Below are 10,783 nucleotides of genomic sequence, written 5' to 3'. Positions count from 1 at the left end.
TCTCTCTCTCTCTCTCTCTCTCTCTCTCTCTCTCTCTCTCTCTCTTTGCCATCTCAGCCTACCATGAGGGCGGGAATGGCGTGGCATGCGGTGCTGGGGAATCAAACAGCGGGTCCCCTGTGCCTGCCTAAGCTTGCCTAAGGAGGCACTTTAGACCACTGAGCTATCTCGCCAGCCCCATGCGTTCTCCTGATTGCAGCAGTTGCTGGTTTATATGTTATCTTCAGTAACATGTAGTAACGTTGAACATTTAAAATATTACAGGGGCTGGCAAAATAGCTCAGCGGATTACAGCACCTGCAAGCAGGCGCAGGGGCCGGGGGTTCGATCCCTGGGACTGCTGTGCCAACCCCACATCCAGGGCGCACTGAGATGGCAGTTGAGACTGGGCGTGGTGATGTGCACCTGTAATCCCAGCGCTTGGGAGGCTGTAAACAAGAGAATCACTATGAGTGTGATCTAGTAGTGAGACTCTATACACCCTGTACATTCTTCCCTAAAATACAAAAAAAAAAAAAAAAAAAACGAACCATTAAAGATTATTTGTGAATATAAACTTATCAGTGTGATAACAGTGTGGTAGTTAAGTAAGATAACAAGATAATGTCATATACAGAACAAATGCATGCTGTAGTCTGAATGGGTATAGAATTAATGTGAGCCTCGGCTTCCTCTTAAATAGTTTGGAAAGAGATAGGGGCAGTGAATTTCAATCTAGGGAGGCTTATTTTGCCATTGACATCGTTTATCCTATTGGGGAATCACAGTGTGCCCATCACAATTTCCTATTATGACCTCACAATTCCCCCTTATGCTATCACAATTATCATTTATGATAATACAATTGAACACTGTGACATCACAGGGGCCTATTATGACATCATAGTGCCCAAACTATGACCACACAATGCCCAATTATGATGTAACATTTATCTTTCATGATGCCATAGGCCATGCTGTGACCTCACAATGGACAGTAAGAGGAGCACAATTCTCAATGATGACCCCATCTTCCCCTATTATGACCTCTCTATGCCCCTCTGTACCACCAGAATCAGCCATTCGGATACCACAATGATCCATTCTGGCAGCGCAATGGCACCTCGTGCCAACACAGGACCACAGGACAGCACCACAATATCCCACTGTGACATAGTCATGCTATATTGCAACCTCATACATCCACTGGTGGCAACACAACACCCCATGATGACCTCACAATTCCACAATATAACATCAGAACCATCCTTCTTGACATCACAAGGGCTCGTTATGACATCACAGTGCCCCAATGTATCAGTGTCACAGGAAAATGCTCCTCTGTGATCTCAGTGTACCCTACTCTGCTATCACAATGCCCAATGGTGATGTCATAATTTCCACTGTGACATCACACTTACACATTACTACCTCATGTTACCCTCGTTAAGATCAAACAATATCCCCTTCATGACATAACAGTTCATTTATGCTGTCACTGCGTTACACTCTGACCTCAAGAATCTCCCACTGTGATACCAACTATACCCTTATGCATCACAGTCCTCTGACAAGCTGTCACAACGCCTTCATTATGGCCTCGCTGTTTCCCCATTCTGACTTTACACAGCTCCACCAGTACATGGTAATTTCCACTGTGACCACATCATATTCCATTATGTCCTCATAACAAGCTGCTTTTATCATAATGAAATGACAACACCATCAAAGAGAGCCTAGAACACTTCCCAGAGCACTACGGATAGAAAACGCACTGGATTTGGAGTTGTAGGACCCACGTTTCAGGTGGTTTTCATGAACAAATTCCTGCATGTTCCTCTATCGATAGCATTTACTTGTGTTCATGCTAACTGCAGTAGCATGTAAATAACATTAAACATTGAAAGTAGGGCTGGGGAGATGGCTCAGTGGAATAAGCGCTTCTCTGGCACGTGCAAGGGCCTGAGTTCAATCCCCGGTTCCGAAAAAAGGAAAAAAAAAAATTTAAAGTATCATTAAAGACTTCTTCTGAATATACATTTTTTGGGTGAGATACCTGTTTTGTGGTGAAATAAGATTATAAGATAATGTCCCCTACGCAAGCGATGCATGTTGTAGTATGAAATGGTAAAGACGTGTGGATAGCCTCAGTTCACTTTCATATAATTTGTAAAGAGACAGAGGTGATGAATTTACACCTGAAAGTTTTATGTTGCCACTGACGTCATACAACCTACAGTGCCCTCATGGCATGCCCTTTGTGATGACACCATTCCCTATTATGACCTCATAGTGGCCCATGATGACATCAAAATTTTCCTTTATGACACTACCATCGAACATCGTAAAATCACAGGAGCCTATTACAACACCATGGTGCCCAAATTACAAAAACAATGTCTGAGGCCAGCGAAATATCTCAGCAGACTAAAGCACTTGCTTAGGCAAGCTGAGGTTTGATCCCTGGCACCACATGCTGAGCCAGTCCTGTCCCCAGGGTGGGCTGAGCCAGCCAGAGTCTGGGTGTAGCAGTGCATGCCTGTAATCACAGCACTGGGGAGGCTGAAAGCGGGAAGATCACCACGAGTTCGAGCTGCATAGTGAGACCCTATAAAAACCAAATACATTAAAAAAAAAACACACACACATACATTATGCCCAATTATGAGGTCACAATGATCTCTTATGACACCATTTGCCATGTTGTGACCTAGCAATGACCAGTTTAAACACCACAGTTCTTAATGATGACCCCACATTCCCCCATTGTGACCTCACACTGCCCTCTTTATAGCATCAGGGTCAACCTTTAGGACATCAATATTATCCACTGTGACAACACCATAGCACAGTACGGCATCACAGTGCCACATCATGACGCCACAGTATCTCACTGTGACATAATCATGTCCTATTGTGACTTCATGCATTCTGTGATAGCATCATGACACCCTATTATGACCTCAAAACCATCCTTTATGAAATCACAAGTTCCTACTACAACATCACAGTGCCCCAATTGGAACACGACACTGAAACAATGTGCCAGGATAACACTCCACTGTGACCTCACAACGCCTTATTGTGACACCACAATGCCCCATGGTGACATCATAATTTCCATGTGACCTTGGAGCTCCCCATTGTAACCTCACATTGTCCTTGCTATGACTTCACAATGTCCCTCTCGTGACATAACATAGCTCCTCTAGGCCGTCATTGTGCACCGGTGTGACCTCAAAATCGCCCACTGTGTTATCAAATACACCATTATGGCATCACTATGCCCATTATGACATCACAACTGTCTATCATCCTGTTACCATGCCCCCATTATGACCTCACCCTTGCTCCTTCATGAAACTCCATCACCACAATGTAATTTCCACTATGACCACATCATGTTCCATAAGGATCTCATCACAAGCTACTTTCATCAGAATTAAAATGAGCAGATCTTTGAAAGGACACCGCTGCACTTTCTGTAGGCCTACCCATACAAACAGTAGTGGATCTGGAGTTGTGCCGCCCATGTTTCTGGTTGTTCTCACAGAGTCCTCTCTGTTCACTTCATGGCAGCATTTGGTGCTTCATATGCTATTTTCAGTAACATGTAAATAACATGAGTCACTTAAAAGATCATTACATAGTAATTCTGTCAATGTAAACTTTATCATTAAATAATTCTGTCCATGTAAAGTTATCAGTATGATAACTCTTTAGTGGTTAAGTAGGATAACTGAACAGTGTCCTATTAATAAGAGATGTATTCTGTAGTTTTGAAGGGTAAATTGTTGAGGCAAGCTTTCACTTACACTTAGATACCTTGTTTTTGGGGTTTTTTGTTTTGTTTTGTTTTGTATTTAGGGAAGGGTCTACAGGATATTCAGGGTCTCACTACTAGATCAGACTCATAGTGATCTGCCTGTTTACAGCCTCCCAAGAGCTGAGATTAGAGGCACATGCCACCATGCCCAGTCTCAACTGCCATCTCAGCGCGCCCCGGGGGCACAGCCTACATGGCAGGCCTGGGGATTGAACTCCCTGCCCCTATACCTGCTTGCAGGTGCTTTAATCCCCTGAGCTACTTGGCCAACCTATCTTAGATATTTTGGAAAGAGACGTGGGTATTAGTATATTGAGCTCTACTTTGTAATTGATGGCATATATCCTATTGTGGCTTCCTGGCACCTCCATTGTGACAATACAATTCCCAACTGTGACCTCATATTTCCCCATTGTGACGGATGTCTCGATTCTCCTTTAGGACATCCCAGTTGCCCCCTGTGATATCACAGAAGCCTATCACGGCATCACATTGCCTTCACTACGACTTCACAATGCCCGCGATGACATCACATTGTTCCTTTATGCTGATGCTGTGCTCCCCTGAGACCTCAAAATTTTTCTCTGTAATATCAAATACACCATATTCTGACTGAACTTGCAAGCGCAAGAACCATGTTTCTGCTCATTTTCACTAACAAATTCTTGCGTGTTCATTTGAATGCAGCACTTGCTTTTTCAGGCGTTTCAGAGTTCTTTTTCAGTCTCAAGATACTTAAAGAATTCTCATATTTTATATTTGTGCCTTTTAATACTAGGTTTATACCTACAAAAAAACCAGGTGCCATTTTGCTATTTGCTTGTTTTATTTGCAGTGCGGGGGCCTGAGCTCGTGGCCTTAGCCTATCAGATGGAGCTCCACCACTGAGCGGTACCCAGCCTCCTACAATTTCATTTTTGTGGTACAGGGATTAACCCAGATTGTTGAACAAATGAGGCGAGGGCTCTTGGGATAAGCCTTAATGGAAGTGCGTGATATTAACAATAACAACACTAGAAACAATTTAGAAGTGTTCTTCCAGGTTGATCTGTCTTGCAACTTTCCATAAAGATTTATTTACAGAAGACGCATGACAGACGTCACAGAAATAGAACGGATCTGGGAAGGAAGGTGGTGAGGATTCGTCATTTCCACACCATCCTAGAGGGTGAAAGCAACGCACTGGGAAAATTATTTTCAAACAATACTTTGGCCTTTCTGTGAAGTTTATTTATTTCTTGGAAACTGCAGTGATTCACACAACATATAACTTCCGTCTTCAGCATCCAAAGCCACAAGTCATTCATGAGACCGTGACATGTAATGTAGGCTACTGTGAGCCAGTGCATAAATAAGTGATTACAAGTATAATCAACAGTAGGGGGGCCGGGGAGATGGCTCAGTAGGATAAGCGCTTGACTGGCAAATGCAAGGATCTGAGTTCAATCCCCGGTTCCGCAAAAAAAAAAAAAAAAAAAAAAAAAAAAAAAACACACACACAGTAGGCCTACACTAGAAATACAGTGCAATTGCTCTACTATGTTTGACGCTATTCGGTTGCTCCAAGCATGTGATGGGACAGAGAGTAGGGGATTGCTAGCATGTCATCCATCACTTTTCAGATACCAGTGATTAGATGGTAGAATGGTAGGAATTTTTTTCTTTTTTAGGGAAGGGTCTACAGTGAGTTCAGAGTCTCGCTACTAGATCGGACTCACAGTGATCGGCCTGTTTATAGCCTCCTCCCAAGAGCTGGGATTACAGACGTGCGCCACCACGCCCAGTCCCAATTGCAGTCTCAGCATACGCTGGGGATGGGGCCAGCACAGCAGGCCCTGGGATTGAATCCCGGCCCCTGTGCCTGCTTACAGGTACTTTAATCCGCTGAACTCTTTGGCTGGCCCTGGAAAATTTCTTTACAATGCAAATAATAATATCTAACACTCATGAGGACCTTTTAATTCTAAATGGCACAAAGAGTAGAACAATTAGAATGCTGTCTTCAAAAATAGTTGTACATATGTGTTGATGTGTAGAACTTGAGCTAATAAATGAAGAGGGGACGTGTTTGCATACTTTTTAACAGTACCATAAACGAAGGTATGCTAAAGGGAAACAGATTGACTTTTTAATGCACTGAACATTTCCTGTGATTCAAGACACTCACTATCTTGGAAACCTCTCTGCAGAAAATGGTTCAATGCAGATTTTTATCTCTCTGAATCAGGAAAACAAACCACTTCAGATTCTTCTAATCAGTGTGAAGAATGCATTGTCAGAAATGTTCTTTCTAAGCTTTCTTCCCACTGATTAGACTGCAGAGAGAAAGGCCTTGCACAAAAAAGCCATGAAATGGCCCTTAATTTAAAAGTTTCTCTTTGGGGGAGGGAACCCCTAACTATAAGGGACATTGCATATTATGTCACTTTCTGTGTCTACAAAGATAAAATGGAGATGACCTCAAGTGTTCCTTTGATTTTTGGAGTTCAAGTTATGACTACCATTTGGGGAAGAATAAGGAGGTCATTGGGCTCATGTCAATTGTCTCTACCTGAAATGTAAGAGAGAAACAGGTGTCCTAGGGATGCACACAACCTGTGCATCCTGTGCAATCTTCGGCATCCAAAGCCACAACTCGCTTATGAGATATACAGTCAGCATTCCCTGGCTATAAGGAATGGTCAAGGCAACCAGAAACTCAGAAAAGCCTTATTTAGGCTCCATTTTATAAGTTGCAGGCTATGCTGCACCAGCCCCTATACACTGGGCAGGGATCACAAGGGGGCAAAATTGATGTCAAAGCAAAAGCTTTGAACTTGTGGCCTAGATGCCAAAGAGAGGCAGAGCAAGAGACTAGGGTCTTGTTCTCCCCTGCAAGAACACACGCCCTGCGTTTTCTGAATGTCATCCAAATGCAGGAAAAGGAATGCTGTCCTTTATCCATCCTGAGCCCATTGGAGACTCCTGTTCAGGCCAGATGTCTTCAGCTCTGACACCCTCCAAGGAGAGGCGCCTCTTCCTCCTCAAGCCTACTTACCCCATCGGTAGTTTTCCTCCGCTTCTTTTTCGTTGGGACGAGAGACTTGCTGCTGACCGGCCAGGTCCAGAATACTTTGTAGTGATGCACGGGGCTGTCTGGCTCCTCAGGGGAGTCCCACACGATAGTCACGCTCACGGTCCCATCACTGTTGACGGTGGAGTTGGCAAGTCGAAGGTTGGCTGGGGCTGGTGGCGCGGATGGATCTGAAAGCCCAGAGAATAAACATCTGAACCAGCCACCGACAATGGCCACCAAGCAGTATCACTGCCCATGTGAGGATGCTGTGGTGCACGCAGGAAGCACTGTTTTCCTCCTAGAACACGACAGCCCAAGCTCTCCATGAAAACTCCCCAGGCTAAGCCTAAAAATAAACTGCAGTCACCAGAACAACAAGATGAATTCACTTCATCTACAGTTCTTAATATAGAAAAGTCCCGGGAGGCATTTCCGTACCCCTGCAACCCAGCCAAATTTTCGTTGATACATTTCTCTAAGCCACTGAAATTGTTGACATGAAATAGGTTAAGTGACCTAGAATTACCTTTGAGAACTGTAAGGAAACAAAAAATCCCAGTGACTCAAGCAGTTTTCCTCTTCCTAGTGGCCAAGTAGCCATGAGCCTTGCAGCAAAAAGAATCAAATAAACAAAAGAAAAACACCCACTAATATTACGTATGTTACAAATCGAGTGACTTATGATTAACATCTATTAAGGGATTTTTTTTTTTTCTTTCCTCATTTGTCTCAGAAATCCAAACCATGTCAACTGTTAAGAGCAAGATTACAGCGGACTAAATGCCTGTTTCAGCAAGGGCACGGACCGGAACTTGATCCCCGGTACTGCAGGCCATGTCGGCCCAGCCCTCAGGCACGCCAGGGCCGGCTAGAGAGCTCAGCAGACTAAAGGGCTGCTTAGGCAAGTGCAGGGACCAGGGTTCGGTTCCTGGCAGTACATGCCACTCCACGACCACACCCAAGCAAGCTGAGCCAGCCACTGTGATCAGTCGTGGGGGCACAAGCCCGTGATCCCTGCACTGGGGAGGCTGAAGACAGAAGGCTTACTAAGAGTCCAAGCTGCGTAGTGAGACCCTGTACCAAATACATAAAAAATGGAAAAAAAAAAAAAGTGAGATTAAGCATTGGGCACACCACCCTACAAATCTCCACACAGTTTTGGCACAGTGGCAACCTAAATGATGAAACTTAACAAAAAAAGGGGACACAGATGAATGTCCATTTTGTATCTGTGTATTCAAAGTGGTTAGGATAGATACATAGTTGCATTCTCTTAATGAATAGAGGGAATTTGTTCTAATGGTGTTTGTAAATAGGATATCAAGTCTGCATCTTGTACAGCAATTAACCACTAGGAAGAATGTATGCAATGTGTTAATTATTGAAACTGTCCTACCAATGTGATTTGAAACTGTCTCATTGCTATTTGTTTATCAATAAAATTATGGGAAAAAAAAAAGGCAACCTGAATTATGTTTAAATGTCTCTCATTTTTCTGTGAAGCGTCATCTCTGGACAGTTCAGATAAGTTATTTATTTCATATTAAAAATAGGGCCGGCCAGATAGCTCAGCGGACTAAAGCACCTGCTTGGGTGGAGCACAGTGGACAGGGTTCCATCCCAGGCATGCCGTGGCAGCCCTGCCTCTGGGTCACTCTGAGACAGCGAATGGAGACTGGGCGTGGTGGTGCATGTCTGTAATCCTAATGTCTTGGAGGCTGGAAACAGGAGAATCACTACAAGTCCGATCTACTTAGTGAGACTCTGTACCAAATACAGTTCAAAAAATACATATAAAAACTCATGGGGGGGTCTACAGCAGAGTACAACATGATCCTGCTAATCAGATGGCTCTTCAACAAGCAATACCAAGAAAAGTGTGGAAGCCTTCCTCCAGGTAGATCTTCCGGGGTGCCTGTGACATAGAACAAGGCCTGCTGACTTCACGCGAGGGGAGCCCAGCAGTGGACCTGCGACGAGTACTCTTTGATCATCAATGTGGACACTACTGATCATTGCCTCCTCGTTCAAAATGGCCCTCACTTGGCTTCCGGGACTTTTCTCACTGGCAAACTTAACTTTCCTCTTTGCAGACGTGAGCTGACAACTCCACAAGGCTCCTCCACCTTCCACCCATGCCTAACAGGAAGAGCTTCCGGCATTTGAACTCAGGACCCTCTTTCTTCACCATCCACTCTATGGTCCTGCCCATTCTAGGGTTCTGCCCACTCTAGGGAGCCCATCCAGGGTCACAGCTTTATGCAGCTCTGTGCAGCTGACTCAATGCACATCACTCCTGAGCTCAGGGGCTTCAATACAAATGCCTTCCAACCATCTCCATTTGGAAGGAGTAGGAAATCAGAAGGTGCACAATCAAAATCTTGACCCTGCCATCTTCTTTTACAACCACAACCCACTGTAGAGAGCCTCCTCTGGGGAAATTTAGATTCCTCCTTCCAGTTGCTCTGCCTCCAAATTTAAAGTTATAAATTTATTTTTTCTCTCATATGCCTTGCCTTTTTTTTTTAAACTTTCTGCTACTGTCTCAAAATACCAGAGGATGAGAGCTTTGCAAAGAAAAAGGGTTTATTTTGACTCATCCTTTTGGAGGTCCAGCAGCACGTCTCTGTGCAGCATCATACGATGGTAAGGAAACAGAGGGGACATAGGTGTAGTTAGAAAACAACACATTCAAGAGAAGAATCAAGAGAAACCCTCAGCTGGCCCCCAGTGACTCACACACTCTTGTGAAAACTACAGGACTTCCTTCGTGAGGTTGGAGCTCTGTGATCTAGTTATTGGTAAGATGCTCCACAACCTCTCAATATTGGGAATCTAATTTGAGCAAGTCATGGTGAGGACACATCACCCCCAAAGCATTCCGTTCCATGAACAGATCCGTTAACACTGGCTTCCAGCTCTCTGGAATTTAACTGCTCCACTCCACAGGCACTGCTCTGACTGAAGCCACTGCCACCTCTCCCGGGTTGCTGTGGAGGCCCCTAATGGTGCTTCCTGTGCCACACCTGCCTACTGAGCCTCGTCTGTGGATTCACTCAGTTTTAATCAGACGCGATAAATAGTAAGAATTCTTAAACATTTCAGCAAAAATTGCTGCAATTAAAATATTAAAACCAAATCAAGAGGAATAATAAAATAAAAGATTAATTTTTCTATGGATATAAAATGGACTGGACATGCTGTACCTGGTCTCTGAATGAGACCAGGCCAGGATCAGCTTGGTCTCATACAGCACACTGTTACAATAACAGGTCATTGTGGTTGTTTCAGAGTTTGTGTTTCTTCCCACATAATTTATTCATTTTTTCAATTAAAAAATATGCATTGGTGTATATTTGCGATGCATAAAAATTACATGCATCCTGGGGAACCATGCATGGTTGATGGTGACAGGCCAGAAAGTTTCACCTTTTAATCACTTTGATCCCTTTCACTGCCCCTCTCCTTCCATCTCCAGATTCTCTTTTCATTTCCGCAATGTCTGCTTCTGTTTCCTGCTGTCGCTCTTCTTTTGCCTTTTAAATTATGGATATTCTGAGTTTTGCGCGTAAGAGAAACCCTGCCATGTTTAAGGTTCAGCATCTGATCCACTTCACTTAGCACCGTGGCCTCCAGAAGCATCCACTTTCCTACAGGTGAGTCAAGTTTTATCCTTCTTTGTGTCCGAGTAGTACTTCATTATAAATATACACCATGTGTTCCTTATATATTCATCTAGTGATGGGCATGTAGGCCACTTCCGAGATTAAGCTATTAGGAGTTGTGCCGCTGTAAACGCGTGAATGTGTGTGCCACTGCAATACGAGATCTTCAGCTCCTTCTGGAAGATGTCCTGAAGGCACAGCTCAGTCTCATGCAATTTCTAAGTTTAGTTTCCTCAAGAATGTCCATACTGGGGCTGG

General features: G+C 44.0%; 1 protein-coding gene across 2 annotated transcripts in view; it reads right to left on the bottom strand.

Annotated features, from left to right (window-relative positions):
• Positions 1 to 10,783, bottom strand: part of Anos1 (anosmin 1) — a 209,656-nt gene that overhangs the window by 40,146 nt on the left and 158,727 nt on the right. For both annotated transcript variants that reach the window (XM_004647183.2, XM_023707448.1), the window contains exon 7: positions 6,843 to 7,048. In XM_004647183.2, the coding sequence (XP_004647240.1) occupies positions 6,843 to 7,048 (206 nt within the window). The remainder of the gene's footprint in view (positions 1 to 6,842; positions 7,049 to 10,783) is intronic.

This window comes from Octodon degus, unplaced genomic scaffold (genome assembly GCF_000260255.1).
Source record: "Octodon degus isolate 3935 unplaced genomic scaffold, OctDeg1.0 scaffold00291, whole genome shotgun sequence".
Lineage (NCBI taxonomy): Eukaryota > Metazoa > Chordata > Mammalia > Rodentia > Octodontidae > Octodon > Octodon degus.
This window is presented reverse-complemented; position numbering and strand designations above follow the sequence as displayed.